Source organism: Podarcis liolepis, assembly GCF_965112155.1.
Source record: "Podarcis liolepis genome assembly, chromosome: 14".
NCBI classification, from domain to species: Eukaryota; Metazoa; Chordata; class Lepidosauria; order Squamata; family Lacertidae; genus Podarcis; species Podarcis liolepis.
The window spans coordinates 11,606,428-11,622,897 of NC_139569.1; the positions used below are offsets into that span (position 1 = coordinate 11,606,428).

The 16,470-nt window shown below is 42.6% G+C and overlaps 1 protein-coding gene across 1 annotated transcript in view; it reads right to left on the reverse strand.

The window, feature by feature from the left end:
* The window catches only part of CCZ1 (CCZ1 homolog, vacuolar protein trafficking and biogenesis associated), a 25,538-nt gene continuing 9,068 nt past the window's right edge, over positions 1-16,470 (reverse strand). Inside the window, exons 6-15 of the mRNA XM_083474436.1 lie at positions 16,127-16,210; positions 14,067-14,242; positions 11,600-11,681; positions 11,406-11,467; positions 10,631-10,742; positions 8,862-8,895; positions 7,942-8,059; positions 2,340-2,498; positions 1,161-1,288; positions 1-362 (exon numbers count right to left, since the gene is read on the reverse strand). Of these exons, the coding sequence (XP_083330562.1) occupies positions 307-362; positions 1,161-1,288; positions 2,340-2,498; positions 7,942-8,059; positions 8,862-8,895; positions 10,631-10,742; positions 11,406-11,467; positions 11,600-11,681; positions 14,067-14,242; positions 16,127-16,210 (1,011 nt within the window). The 3' untranslated portion in view covers positions 1-306. The remainder of the gene's footprint in view (positions 363-1,160; positions 1,289-2,339; positions 2,499-7,941; positions 8,060-8,861; positions 8,896-10,630; positions 10,743-11,405; positions 11,468-11,599; positions 11,682-14,066; positions 14,243-16,126; positions 16,211-16,470) is intronic.

Below are 16,470 nucleotides of genomic sequence, written 5' to 3' on the forward strand. Positions count from 1 at the left end.
TTAAAATTGTAACAATGACTAATTTTATTTTTCCAGTAAAATATTCACATAACATTATCTGAGAAATGGAATGACACTTGTTTAATTCAGACTAATTTTAATTCATTTGCACATAAATACTTTAAAATCTAAAAACCATATGATCAGAATGTAGAGTTTTAGTAGAAATTTGATTCTTACAAAGCAAGTATTGCTCTACTACTGTCATTATTCCAGTCAGTAATATGACTAATAACCTGTCACAGTAAACCAGAATTCTTTCAGGATATTTTAAAGCCATCTTCAAAAGAGTTAGCCCCCAGCTGATCAATCCAAGAAGAATATATTGTTGAACTGTGTTGCACAAAGTTTCTTTACTTCTTCTGAGGGGGGAAAAAAGAGGAAATATTATTTTAAGACTTAGAAGTATGGCACCAATTACAAGCTACAAATTGATCCTGTGTGGCTTTCTAGTGACATGATCCGTAAATGTTTTGTAGTCATTTACAGATCATGTCACTGGAAAGCCACACAGGTGGCTTTCTCAAAGGTTCAGCTTAAATTTAAACATCACTGTTGACAGAATAAAATCTAAAAGCCTTCTGCATAACCCCTTCCTCTCCATGCACTACTGTAATTCAAGAAGTGTCCATGGGACTCTCAAGAGTCTCCTCCAGCACCCTAATACAAAAGCATCAATTCTTTGGCGATCAGCCTTCTTTATGGTCCAGCTCTCATTTCCATACATCACTACTGGGAAAATCATAGCTTTAACTATACGGACCTTTGTTGGGAAGGTGATGTCTCTGCTTTTTAAGATGCTGTCTAGGTTTGTCATTGCTTTTCTCCAAAGAAGCAGGCATCTTTTAATTCTGTGACTGCTGTCACCATCTGCAGTGATCATGGAGCCCAAGAAAGTAAAATCTCTCATTGCCTCCATTTCTTCCCCTTCTATTTGCCAGGAGGTGATAGTTGAAATAAATGATTACTCTATTCCTGTGTAGCTCTGCTGCAGTTTCCCTCCCCTGTGTCAAATTTAAACTGTAAGCTCCTTGGGACAGAAAGCTGTCCCCTTATGTTTTGTAAAATATAATGTGTTCTACATATAAGTAATGAAAGTGTTTTAATAACACTTAAAAGTGGTAAAACTGAAAATACACACTTAAAAAAAAGTTTCTTACCATTCACTTCAATCAGGTTTGCATTTTTCTGATTCAAAATTACATACAGCTCCCGCTGATCAGATTTCTTGCCAACAATCCAGTAGTCACTCATTGCTTTCACTATGATTTCCTCATCATCATCAACCCTAAAAGGAAGAAGTTGGTATGTGCAAATCTTAGGATGCCTCAAATAAGTAACAAAGGAATAAAACAAAGCAAAAGACAGTAACGAACATATAAAGCAGATTTTAAACATCAGCAAGTGGATTGAGCTTTGGTTTATTGTTTTAGGTTTTCCTCAAGTCTTATAGATTAAGTAATTCTTATATCTGTGGTAGGATCTGTACCACACTGAATTCCTGGAGAATTTGCTAATATTAGGATCTAGCAGCTTCAATTACTGGGGCTGCAAAAAACATTACACACAGCTGCACATCCTAACAGAAATTTGCCTGTTCAATTCTGCGGCACCACACAAATTCCGTCTAAAACTCTCCAGTTGTGATATGTATGTATGCATGTATTTAGCCAATGTGGTCTATCTGACAATGTGCTGAGCCTGGATCTGGGAGACCTCTGTTCAAATCTCACCTCACCATAAATCTACTGGTTTGCTTTTAGAAATTCCTTCACTCCCTGCCTCACTTTCCCTATCTGTAAAAAGAGGTAATAATATAATGATAGACTTTACAGGTGTTTTTTCTTCTTCTGAGGATGAACAAGATAAGGAAACATTACTCACTCAGAATCTTTAGTAGTAGTGAGATTTATAACTATTATCATACTACGGAGATTTACACTCCTGGTCTATTACTTTGACTACAGCATTACGGCTAAGGAAGAAGAAAATTGCTTCCAAGTACAGTGGTACCTCGGGTTATGTACTTAATTCGTTCCGGAGGTTCGTTCTTAACCTGAAACTGTTCTTAACCTGAAGCACCACTTTAGCTAATGGGGCCTCCTGCTGCTGCCGCACCGCCGGAGCACAATTTCTGTTCTCATCCTGAAGCAAAGTTTTTAACCCGAGGTACTATTTCTGGGTTAGCGGAGTCTGTAACTTGAAGCGTATGTAACCTGAAGCGTATGTAACCTGAAGCATATGTAACCCGAGGTACCACTGTATGCACTGCCAGATCTAACTATGCAAACTGAATGATATTCAGATTTTAACAAAGGCGGGGAAGAATGTTACGTCACCTGGTGAAGTCACTGTTGATATCACCAAGAATCTTCATCAAGTCAGGATGAACCGATGTGAGCGAGATATTGGGCGTTCTCCTCAAGTGAATTGTACTTTTCTCTGCTAGGTTCATGTGATTGAAATAGATAAATTTAAATTGAGGCTCCTTCTCCGACCTAGGAAACAAAGAAGGAAATGGTGAAGTAAGCAAGAGGAAGGCCATTTTTGCAAAGAGAGTTGAATGTCTGTCTAGAGTGGCTTACTACCATATTGCCATATGCTTTAGATTTTAAGTCAGGATTGAAAAATTGTTCCCGGAAGCCATTAAAATATTAGCAGCTGTCAGACTGTGGAGTGATGTCTACAGTTTGCTAATGCCACTTCAGATTCAGGGAATTCAGAAAGGCTAAGGAGCTGATCCTGAGAACTGCTGAGCTAGAAATAAAAAGAGACAAGAAGTCTGGTGCTGCAGTGCAACACCAGAGAACATGAGGCCTTCACATTTTGTGATACATTTCTAGTGAGGTCCTCAGCTTGGCCCTGACCAAGCTACCAGAATTGGGAGATCAGCTTGACTGACAGCCCTTCCCCAACCTGGTGTTATCTAAAATATCAGGAGGGCCAGCATGGCCAATGGTTGCGTGTGGCGGATGTTATAGTCCAGCAACACCTGGAAGGCACCAAGTTGAGGAAGGCTGCCCCAGGTGAAATTGGGGGGAATGTTTTCTTTTGGCTAGAAGACGCTAAAATTCAGGTTGGCCTGCAAGGCGTTCCCTGCCCTCAAACAACATCTAGCTGTCCATCTGCTGACATCACTGGGGGGGGGGGAGAGCTTTGATCCTGCCACTTTGCCACTGCATTCCCTTAGTGAAGCAGACCCCTGCAGCCAGCCAGACTGAACCCTCTACTCATCAGCTGGTGAGCAGAGTGTTCAATCCACACTGGTGAAGCAAAACTGCTCTGCTGCCCCGTGGATTGACTTTGACAGGTAGGTGGGATTGCTTACCTATCAGCCACCTGACATCATCATGGCCTGCAGAGGTGGGGAGATAAAGAGGTAGCCTGCTGGACTAAAAGGGTTCTCCACCCCTGCTATAGTCCAATAAGCATTTGTTCTTGTTCAGCAGACAGAGGTCAGGAAATGGTTCAATATTCTGGAGAAAGGTTAGGAAAGCCATGGAGAGTCTTGTATCATGTCTAGCCCTGCACTGTCGACTTTGACTTACAACAGCCCTCCGCAATTTCAGGCAGAGGTATTCAACATCACCTGCTGCCTGATTCTATTCACCAGAGATGCCAGGTATTAAACAAGGCCTCTCTGCATGCAAAGCATATCTGTTCCCTTGTTGCATTGCAATCACTTCCCAGCTAAGATCTGCTGATGGCTGCTTGCTCCAAATTCAACAGGTCAACATTTGCTAAGCAAAACTACATAGAAGTTTGTTTTAAGCTTTAAAAATACAATACAAACAAACTGCACTTTGAACCACAAAATGCACCTGTAATTAGAGATTTACAGGCCTGGGGAGGGGAGGAATGAAAAAAATTATCTGCCCCCCCCCCTTTATTTGTTTCTGAAAATTTGAAGACGATAAAAAAAAGCCCTTGCCTTTTCCTGTCCCATCCCACCCCACCCCCAGCCTTTACACATTTACTGCAATCTGAGAAACACATGTCAGATCAGGAGCTGGTCAGTTTGATCATTCTAAACTTTACAGATACTAGGGTCTATGCTGTTGTCTACGATTCTGGAAAATCAAATGTATTTTGACATTTGCAGCTTGGTGCTTCCCCTTGCAATAAATGTCACATGACACCTCAAACTAAAGCTGGTTAACTTGCTCCATACGAGATCAACCCAGCTGTATTAGCACTAAGAGATGCTGCAACAGGTTCTCAGGATGCCACCACATCAAAGTTTAAGGCAGGCTTAATCAGATAAGCTTCCATCACTCTCATCTGCCAGCACCATTTAAAAAAAGCGAGCAGTTTGGTCCAGTTACAAGCATAACTGACAGCTTTGATAGATTCAACAGTGGGTTTTTTTAAGATGATGAGCAACATATGTCCCCAGGGACAAATAAGCTGACTAAACACACACACATGTAACTTTAAACTGTGGCTGAATCTCTTAAAAGTCAGTAGACACCATAAATGTTGGGGTTTTGCTACAAGACTGAAAAGCAGCTCAGAAACGGAGCAGGAAAAAGGTTCCTGGGCATGTGCGCATGGCTCCAAAGTCTTTATAGGAGCCCCAAGATTTGACTTTTTTTGCTTTTTAAACAGAAGTTTATCTGTCTTTTAAGATCCCAGAAGTCATAAGGGCTGGTTGTAGGTTTTCTGATGTGCTGAACACAAAAGGTCATAGACAGAAAGCACAAGATGTTCCCTGGGCAATTTTCCTGACCTCCCAGCGGATGAAAATGTGATGTAATGGATAGCAATAACAAGCAGCTAAGAGACAAAAAAGGCCCCCACCCTAGTGGTTACTGACTTCACTTCGTTTGGTGGGGGCACTCAAAGCAGCCCTGTGAAGAAGAGCTTAAGGTTTGGGAAGGTACATATGAAACCACAATATTAACTACAACCTTCTGGTTTCCTAATATTTTAAGCCTCCTGCCAACATCCCCAGTTAATCACTTGCTTTCACACTATTAGTGGCCCCAGCTTTCAGAGAACGTCTTTGCAACAAGCCCCTTGAGTCACAGAAGCTGGGATAGTTGTTTGGTCAGTAGTTCTCTTATAGTTTGTTTATATTTTACTTAAAAAATTTAAATGGTGTCTCATTACTGTGCATTTATCTGCATTTCTGCTTGTCCCATGCTCTGAGCGGTTTCCCGCTTGCCCTGCTCATTTCCCAGGGAAAACCCACTCTTTAGTGCTAAATTGGAGCAATCGTCAATCCGGAGACAACCTGAATTGCCATTTGCTTTGACTGAGCGCTAAAGAGCAGTTTTCCCCAGAGGAAAGCAGCAGGACAAGAGGAAATGTGGATGACCTGAGGCTTCTGAAGAAAAGGGTCTCGGGAAATAGAATTGTTAACTGTTTTTACTGTTTAAAAAAGGAGCCTTACCTTGTGACTTCTTGCATAGTCCACCTGACTTAGTACAACTGCTTTCTCATTCTATTGCAAATAACGAGGGCTAACCTTATCCCCCTCCAAAAAGGAACTTTCATCTTGAGTCACCAGGCAGCAAGTTTAAACGAGTGGCAGGCTAAAAGGATTCAAGGTTTTAGAGCTCTGGAGCTCAGGGCCCCTCCACCCACCCTTTTTACAAACAAATCAGGATGAATGCTCATTAAATAGTCAACATCTCTAAGCAAACAGATCAGGCTTATTAAAGAGGTTGGCCGAACCTCGACAATATGTTGCAGAAGAAACCTGCAACAAAACACCCTTACCAGGAACAGATTTCTGCTGCACATTCATTTTCACCATCAAACAGGTTCCCCTAACCTCAGGGAGCCGCAGAGTCAGCTGTGTGTCTCTCCAAGGAAGCACAGCCATTGGATAGGAGAAGGCTAGCCCTTTTATCACCCTGGTTGTTCAGAAATGGGCTAGGAGGCAAGGTTCTAACCTCTCTCCCCAGCCCCATTCCTCATACATCCCAATGTGTGCCATAAAACACCAGTGAAAACTGCATGCTCCTTGCCCCACTGTACTGCTTTGACCATGCAGGGGTGAGTGGGTGGGTGGAGCAACACCATACCCATTTTTTTGAGGCTCCTTTGCTTCCCTGGGGAACATACCTGATAGGACACCTGAGAGGAGACCTGATGGGGCAGTGCAGACCTCTGTGGCCTGGCTCCCTCCCCGTGCATTGCATCCATTTGCCTCCAAACCTGGGATGAGAATGAAACCAACCAAGCAAATCTACCTTTGTCATCCTTGGAGGACAAGGTTTCTTTCTTGACACTAGGGCAAAGTTTGCAAAGAAATGCCTCTTCTATCCAACCTGAAAACAGCCACAAATTGTATAAATGGGCTCCTTATCTCTGTTTCTTTCTGGGGAGGCAGGGGGACCCAATTTATTATAGGGGATGAGAAATAAGGACGACAGGAAAGAGGATGCTGCACTGCCACAAGGTAATAAACTGGGGGTGGGGAACCTTTGGCGCAAAGGTCTAATTTGGCCCACTAGGCATTTCCCCCCAAACTCACCCACATGCCCCACCTTTGATGTCAGGTGTGGGGCAGCATAAGTGTCATCTGAGGACAGCCATTCCCCCTTTGTACAGTGGTACCTTGGTTCTCAAACTTAATCCGTTCCAGAAGTCCATTCCAAAACCAAGGTGTGCTTTCCGATAGAAAGTAATGCAGAATGGATTAATCCGTTCCAGACTTTTAAAAACAACCTCTAAAACAGCAATTTAACATGGATTTTGCTATCTAATGAGACCACTAATCCATGAAATGAAAGCAATAAATAATGTACTGCAATCACACAATCAATCAGTAGCTGAACTGGGTTCCACACAGTCACAAAAACAAAAAGGCACAAAACCGCAAAATAAATAGCGAAAACAGACAGACCTTAGTGTAACACTCAAAACGGAAGTGTGGCACTCAAATCACTTACTTGCAGTGTTTGGGTTCCAAGTTGTTTGAGAACCAAGGTACCACGGTATTGTATTTTTGTTTGCTTATTAAGAGTGTAAGCCTGTAGGTGGGGAGTGTCTTGTTTCGATTCTGTGTAAGCCACTCTCGGGGGGCCTTTTTGGCCGAAGAGCGGTGTACAAATGCTTCAAGTAAACAAATTTAAAATAACTTTGAAGTCATTTTCCAAGCAGTCAGCACCAACCAGCTGATGGGTGCTGAGAGACATCACCTTTGAAGTCCATTTCCAAGTGGTTTGTATTGAAATCACTTTCAAACAGACTTCAGAAGGTGAGGCCCTTTCAAGTTGTCAGCTGCCCTTGTCTACCTGCCAAGAGTTGCCCTGCTGGGCTGGGGGGGGGGGGGGAAGGATCCAGTTCCCATCTCTCTATTATATAGAGCATTTCCTCACCCAGCTGTAGTCACTGGTGAAGGAACTGTCTTATTCGCTCACTAGTGGTAGACCCAGCTACCTGCTGCATAGCATCGCTTTGCACGCAGTGGCCAAGAAAACAGTAGCAGACATGCTGTCAGCCGAAAGGCAACAGAGAAAGAGGTAAGCAGACCCTCCCTGAAGATACTGCTCATGTCTGCAAAACCGGCATCTTATAGAATTGTTGTGCTGTATACATTCTTCATTCAGTAGGTAAGAGTGTTTGTCTCTTCAGACAGACAGTGAAGGCTTCTGGGTAAGGACGAATAAATTGGAGGCTCAAAGTTATTTGGGGATAAAATGCAAAGTGGTTGCCACTTGGCCCAATGTAGCTTCTTCCATTCCCAGAAGAACTCGGCTGCTTATATTTTAAGCCCACAATGTCTTTTTCCACATTGTGACAAGGGCTCCGGGGGCCTTTGTCAGCTGAAGATCAGGGGGAGGGAATGTTTCGAAACTTAAAAATAACACAGAATTTTCAATATGTTGCCATGAATATGATTTGCTTCCTATTTTAGGCAGTTCTTAAAATATCTGCGCCCCTGTTAAAAAGCTGATGTTGTGAAACAGAAATAAAGAGAGTACCAACCCTGAGATCCTTTTGTTGATGTTGTATTGTTCGCATATATCTGAAGCCAATACTGTGAGCTGAGGCCCGACAATGCTGTCAAGTTTACGGCAAAAATCCAACGTAGGCTGTGTAGAGGCTGTGAAACAGTTTGGGAAAACAAACCAACCAACCATTGATACTTCCCTTCTGTGTGCCACAACCACATCACATTTAGAAGATCACACCCAATATTTACAGCAGGAATTGGCAATCTGTCCACCTCCAGGTGTTGTTGGACTAGAACTCCCATCCTTCCCAACCTCTGGCCATGCTAACTGGGGCTTGATGGGAGCTGGAGTCTCAATGACATTTGGGAGGGCCCATCATTCCCCAACCCTGATTTACAGGGATAATGGAGCAGATTCAACTGTTTGTTACACTCGAGGCACTGGGATTCTGTACATGAAGAATAAAACTCATACCTAAGAAGCCCCACCTGACCAAGAGGTGATGTTAGCACTGAAACAGCTGGAAGATCAGATGATCTAACAATTCTGTGCATAAGAATATTTAAGAACCTACAGCATGTTTTGAAATTCCCTGTACTCTGCAGAGTTTCCTATAAGCAATCCTCACTGAATTCAGTTGTTCTTACTTCTGAGTAAACATATATTGGATCAGGCTGCCTCTGTGCTTCTACTCCATTATCCATATTTACCCTTTGATGACTCATTAGCAGAGTGCCAGCATCACTGTGGACAGAAATTTTACCCTTTTGACTTGACACAGTTAAAAAAAAAAAAATTCATTATAAGATGCTGGTAAAACTACATACAGCAACATACCGTTACAGTTCATGCCCAAATAACCATGGATAATGCTCAAATGTCAGGATTTGTCAAAAACAAGAAGACTTAAAAATTCCATAGCTGTTTCAAAGAATATTACTTGATACTCACCATCAATCATAAAGCAGACAGCTGCACTCATAGCCTGCAAGGAAGAATACGTTTATCACAATCCGTTTTCTGGCTCATGGATACACTTGACTATTGGGAGTTAAGCTCTGTTCAAGAATGTTGCTGTACTTTCCTAAATTTGTAATTCTGGGGAAGCTCCTATGGGACATGGAGATATTTTAGACGACGTCTTCTGGAAGACCTGCAGCCTTCCTTATGCAGTTGGACTCCCAGTTCCCATCCATACCAGCCAGCAGGGCCAAAGATCAGAGATTTTAAAAACTGGAATCCCACAATATCAGGAGGGCCACAGTTTCCCCATCCCTGGTTAAGACCCAAACCTATTAAGATCTGATGGGGTAGAAGAAGAAGAGTGTCATCTGGTCTGCTATCTATGACCTCTGACTGACAATGGGTCTCACACCTACAAGCTTCAGCTTTCCCAGGCCCAGGATCTTAGATTCATATGAACTGCAAAATATATACCGTATTGGTCTGAATATAAGCTGCGTGCAAATATAAGCCACACATTTAAAATTCAAGGGGGAAAAAGAAAAAGAAGACAATACCTGAATATAAGCCGCTCCCTTAAAATTGGCGGCGACCACGTGGTCTGAGGGAAAAAATGCAGCCCTGGGAAATGATTTGGGGGGGCTGCCGAAGGCGCCCTGACACTCCCGGACAGCGCCAGACCTACACGGTGCAGCTGGGGGGAGGTTTGTGTAGGGTGACAGTGGAGGCAGCGGCCTGCCCGGGCACCTGCAACCAGCTGCCCCCCCCCCCACTGGGCGGGCACCCCCCGCTCCCTAACAGTGGCAGGGGCCGGCTGGACAAGAAGTGGCAGCACCAGAGGCCACCCGCCAGCTCCACTCGCCAGGGCTCCAGGAGTTAAAGAGTTAAGGGGGTGGGGTCTGTATGTCTGTTTCAGGAGCGATATTGGGCTTTTTGTAAGGTCGTGAATATAAGCCGCACTTTAACTTTTCACGGTCGGAATTTGGAAGAAAAGTGCGGCTTTTATTCAGGCCAATACAGTACTCTAGCACTACACTTTGGTTCCTGCATGATCTGAAATGAACTCTGAGCTGCGTTAGAGCAGGGGTGGCCAACGTGGTGCCCTCCACATACTGCAACTACAATTCCCACCAGCCCCAGCCGGCATAACCAATTGTCAAAGCATATTTTTTGCGCAGGGGATAGCTGGTAGTCACTTGTAGCCATGGCTCCTCTTTAAAAAAAAAAGTGGCAGCGGGGGAGATGGAAGTTGCAGTTCAACAGCACCCAGAGAGCACCACATTGGCTACCCCTGGGTTATAGTTCTTTGCAGCAAGCTGTGGCTTATACATTATCTGCTGGAATTATATGTCTCCAAAGCCCGGTGTCATTAAAATGCTCTTCTCCTGAAATATGAATGACAGCTGGCTACTCTCATTGCTAATTGTTATAGTTAACTTGGGGCTTTTCTGTGTTTCCCAAAACAGTACTGCAGTGCAGAGTTGCAGTCAAATTTTATGCATGGTTAGAAATACTTCTGATTTTAGTGAGTTTACTTCAAAGTAAGTTGGTACAGGACTATGGCCTTACAAAGGCTCTCAGGCGGACATAACCGGAAACTACTTCGGGGTTCCTCCCCAGCTCTATAGATCATACTGCCCAGGAAATGAGAGAAGCTGAACTCTTTCACTCAGGGCAAGATTTCTACATACATACCTAATTACAGAATTGGAGTATAACTTCATTTTTCAGTGAACAGGGAAAGGTGCAACGGTTACCTTATAAACAATTAAATGAAGCTCTTCGTAAGTATCCTCTGTGTTTACAAATATTTTGGGAAATCTACATTTCGCTTCTGGATCATTCAGGTTCAAAGGTCCAGTAAGAAACCTGAAAGGCAAAGATGGGACTTTATTTATTTTGTTTATGTAAAAAAAACTATATACCACCTGTAATCAGGCAGTGTACAGGAAGGTAAAATGGGCTTAATTCAGACACAATGCCAAATTTTAATATCTTTTGTATTTGTATTGTAAAATTCTAAATTGCAAATAATACAAATACAAAAGATAGTATTAAAATTTGGCATTGTGTCTGAATTGAGCCCATGCCCACCTGATATTGCATGGAGCCAGTTATAGATGCTGCATAGGCAGGACAGACTACAGCTCAACTCAGAATGGTTTGATATTGATTTCAAACTATTATGGGTTCAGTCCTTTTTAGAGGTGGAGAGACACACAACTGAACTAATCCACCAAGTTTCCCTTTCCCTTGCCTTTAATTTACTGCAGCATCCGATTCATGTTAGTAAGTCAGAGGTTGAAAGGAACTAAATTATTACCTCTGGATAACTGACCTTGTAAAAACAAACCACAAGCCAGGGTAGGGGGAGCTGTGGCTCACCAGATGCTGTTGGGCTCCAACTCCCATCATCCCCAGTCAGCTTGGCCAATGGTCAGGGATTATGGGAGTTGTAGTCCAACAACACCTGGGGGTTTCGATTCTCCGGCCTGGTGGCAAGAAAGACTACAACAGATGTAAAACTGCTACCTTCCATAGTGCTGTAGATTTCCAGACATTTCTGTATGTATTGGGGAATCTCTCCCTGCCAACTGAAACAAAAGAGATTGCGTGGTTAAGGAAATTTCCCACCCCCCACTACTAGGAGAAGAAAAATTGAGCAGTTTTTTAAACAGGAAATCGTAGCAGTTTCCTGTTTAAGTAAGCCAAGCCACACGACTCACCTCTGGTTCTATATGCCTTGGAAACAGGGATGTGGTGAGATATTTGTATAAAATTCTCATGTCATCTTGTTCCAATCCACTCCTGGAATGTTGAGAAAGACAACATTATAGCATGTGATGACAAGGCTGTCCACTGTTTCAAGTACTGTTAATTGCTTACACATAAAACTGCCACAGGGTGTGTCAAAACAAGCTTACATTTCTTGCCCGGCACTTTCTCCACTGATTAACAGCAGCCAAAGGATCTTTCTGAGTTCTGTGATCGTTTATTGAGAGATGCAGCCTGACTGACCTTCTGAATGGAACTCACGGTGACCTGCCACTGAGCTACAGCCCAGCAGCATTATTGAAATCAGGCTACACAAAGAAATAGCTCACAGAAGACCCACAAGCTGGCAAAGGCAAAGCCTCACCATTCACAAGTCTTGTGCCTTATGTACACGACAGGTAAAGGGAAGTCTTCTTTCTGCACATAACTGTTAGTTCTCTTTCTGCACAAAACTGCTCCATTATGGGGAAGCCTTGCTCCTCTTTTCTCTTGCTTTCTGAGAAGTCTTGCTTGTAGGCTTTTCCCTGCTTTTGCACACACTGTACGAACCTGCTCTTCATGCCTAGCTGACCACATCTACAGAACTTGATTGTTACATTGTTTCATGCTATGATCAATCATTAGTAACAGACATCCTAAGCTCATGGAAAACAAACTGTACCTGCTCTTCATGCCTAGCTGACCACATCTACAGAACTTGATTGTTATATTGTTTCATGTTATGATCAATCATTAGTAATTGTTTGTGCCATATTAATCTCTAGTTACAATTTAATTAGGAGGCTTCATGCCTGTCTAGTTCTAGCTCCGATTCTCAGCCTTTAATGTATCAGTGATAAATGATCATATGTAAATCCCACCTCTCACATGTAATCCCCGCCTTGTAACCAATCACAAGTTTCTTTGTGTATGTATCAACCAATCAGCCACAGGCCCACCTGTGGCAATGCTTGCAATATTCAATAAAATAGGCCCTCAGGGCCCGCCCTGACAGACGCCTCATGTTACACCTGCCTCTCTCGTCTCCCGTGATTTTTCATTCCTACAGACAGGTAAGATGTTGGCTGCCTAATGTAATTTGCAGGAACACCTAACACATCCAAGCTTAGTGTAATGATTTAGGATCAATGAATATAAACCATAGAGTGAGCACTGGAATCTGCAGAATTAGGCAGAGTTCTGCAAAGCAGACTCAAGTCTTTCTGTTCCAATGTACTTGAAAGGCATAGCTACATTTCCAGTTTCACTAAGCTTTCAAAATAAAGGAATGTCTCCGAATTATAAAGCACCACTACATTTAAAAACTAGCTTTGACACACAAGCACTGATAAAGTCTCAACCTTGGTTTATAAACAGATTATGGGCAGGCATAAGACCTAGAAACTTGAAAAACAAACCTAGGCTTTGGTCCTAAGTTTCTGATGTGAGTCCAGGGCTTAGCTGACGCCCAATGGCAGGAGTTCTCATTCCCTATTTCTCACTGTAATGTACAAAGCATGCCCACCCGATTTAGTTGCTCTGGTTTAAGTTTTTGAATGAATTCTATATTTCATTACTGTGGAGCTCCTAATATAAGCTTACTGTAAAAGGGAAGAAGTGAAAAAGGGAGAGGAAGAAAAACAAACCCAGGAAACCCTAATCTGATTTAATTATTTTATGCAGTCATACGCAGATTACTTCTTGTCTAGGCTTGCAGCACATTAGTTCTTGACTCCTTAATCACTTTTGAATAGGAAACCCTTGAACTGCGACTCCCAAATGAAACTGGATGCTTGGTGCAGCTGTGCCGTGTCAATAAACACCCTGAAAAGAAACGCAGCTGAAGGGGAACTGCCAGGTTTAAGTTACAAGGATGCTGCAAACTGTAGACATTTCTTTGTTTCTTTTTAAAATGCAACATTTCATATCAGTGAAGTCATGATGGCAAAAGAGAGCTGCGGATTGCTGGAAAACATGTTGCCGTTCCAATTTTCGGGTTCCTTTATTTATTTACACACCTTCGTATCTTTTACTTCAAAATTAAAGACTCTGAAGAATGATATTTTTAGTGCCTCAAGGGACTAATTATTACCAAGATACTCAGAGATTGAGGATATCCCATGTTAGTTGTACTCAGAGAAGACCCATTGAAATCAATGAACTTTTTTTTTTTTTTTACTTCAGTGTAAGCATGACTAAGGCTGGTTCAGTAGAAACCACATTTTTCCTTCCTCCTCTGCACTACTGATTTCAATGTGAAACAGTTGATGTCAAAGCCTCCTGGACGGCTTTGGACTGATTTTACTACAGAAATCTGCAACGTATCTCTAACAAGGAGATAAACAATGAGATACAAAATGGTGGATATACAAAACTAGGTGCCTTTGAGGGGGATGGATTTGAGGCATTGCCCTGACATCCATTCACACAGGTACCTACCAGATGAGCTGATCATTGTAGAGAAAGGCGGTATATTTGACTATGCTCAAACTTTCTTCCATCTTATTGATGAATGACTGGATTTTCAAGTAAGTCATTTTATCCAATGGGAAGAAGCTGATCCCACAAAAAACATCCAGCAGGTCACACGACTGTAAATGAAGTGTTTGCAAGTACTGAAGAATAAACATAGAAAAGTTGTATTAATGACTGCCTTTGTTTAAAAGCAGTGGCATGAAAGACATGACAAACACAATCTGGCACAAGTCTCAGGCTCATGCCCTCTCTCCTGTTTAGATGCAAGGTGAGGATATTGAAAGCTTCCATTTCTGCTGTGTTCTAGACAGAAGTTACCCACTTTCACCCAAACCTCATTAATAAGCCAGGATGCAAGCTATGGTTTGTTGTTACATCTAAACAAAATAGCCCAGAGATGGAGTTCCTTCCCAAATGTTGTTGGACTCCAACTAAGCCCAGTTAAGGGTTTTTAACAGGAATTACAAAGAAAACCAATAAAAACAGTTGTTCAAACAAAACAACAAAACAAAACAAGGAATGATGGGAGTCCAACATCTGGAGTGCCAGAGGTTTCCCACCTGCAACAGCCAATCCTAATTGCAGGTTCATGACCGACACCAGTGTACTTTTCACATCTGTGTGACAACATCTCACTGACTTATACTACAAACATTGGAAAATGTATTTGGGACTCTCAGAAATATGAAGCCCGCCTTTTTCTAGCACACCAGTGGGCAAATTCCTGGGAGGCATGTCTGAACACTGTATTTCTCCATGGTGAAAACAGTAATCAGCAGCCAACAATGCAATAAAGGCATGGGTCAAGGCAGTTTGGCACTTGATACCTCTGTGTTGCTTCTCTGTTGCCCGACTGGAAGCGGACGGCAGGAGAGGCAACTGGCCATTGCAGCCTCAGAGGATAGATAGCCGGGTAAAAGAAGTACTTCTGGAGTACAGGAAATTGGTCACAAGAGGAAGAAGGTGGCCAGAGGAGAGCTGGAGATTAAAAGGAATAGAAAAGAATACAGTGGTGCCCCGCAAGACAAATGCCTCGCAAGACGGAAAACTCGCTAGACGAAAGAGTTTTCCATTTTGCAGGTGCTTTGCAAAACGAATTTCCTATGGGCTTGCTTCGCAAGACGACAATGCCTTGCGAGTTCCTGTGGGTTTTTCCCCTCCCCCCCTTTTTCTAAGCCGCTTAGCCGCTTATCAGCTGATTCAATCAGCAGATAAGCCGCTAAAAGCCGCTAAAAGCCACTAATAGCGCTAATCCGCTAATCCGTCAATGGGCTTGCTTCGCAAGATGAAAAAACCGCTAGACGAAGAGAATCACAGAACGGATTCTTTTCGTCTTGCGAGGCACCACTGTACAGGAAAATTGCCCTTGCCTCAGAGGAGACAAAGACAAGAGGTGAAGGGGACAGTAAGAGGAGAAACTAGAGTTGTGGAGCCTGCTGGCGAGTCATGTGAAATGAAAGAGAATGCATTCAGGAGTAATAGGAACTGCTACAATACAGAAAACTGTTGTATAGCATCCTGTAAGGAAAGGACTGCACAAGCTCTGAGAGTAGCTTATGAATTAAGGGAGACTGGGGCTCTGCATATTCTATGGAATTTAATAAGGGGGCAAGATCCCAAGACCAGGATCATGCAGGTCTGCTACATCACTCAAATTTAACAGCTACGTTCTAGCAGTTATCATTTGGCTAAAAATAAAGCTGATCCCCATTGATCTTTAGTCATATTCACATTTTAAGTACTACAAACAAAACACATTTTTAGCATCACTCAAGAAAGCAACAGACTTACAGCTCGCCCCCAGTTGTAAGTGGGTGCAACGGTTCCAGAAGTGCAAGCAGATTTCTTCAAAGTTGTGTTGGAGGACGCACACAATTTCTTTTTTTAAAAAAAAGATTTTACAGCAAGGCATGTCTGCTTTCAGAGGATTCCACACCCAAGACAACACGGATAATCAGGCCACCAGTGCTGAACAAGCTGCCAAATTCTAACACTCTATTGCTGCTTTGATAATAAAAACTTACCCGATGGAAGAATTTCTCTAGTCTGTCTTTTAGTACTCTTACACCTCCATCTTCCATGGCTTTTCGGAATGTTCCATTAAAAAGCTAAGAATTATTGGGGGGTGGGAGGGAATAATTGGGAGTATTACAAGCACATACACTAATCAAGATATAATCAAATGACAAAGGAAGTAGAAGTGCTAATCCTGTAATTCCAGTTCCCTAATTTTAGATGCTTTAGGAGCAATAAATTTGCATTGCACTTAGGTGTTTCTTCACATACAGAACGATTGTGATTAAGGTGAAGCACCAGATTTCTGCGATATCCTCCACAATTTCCTGCACACACCTTAACCAGCATATTG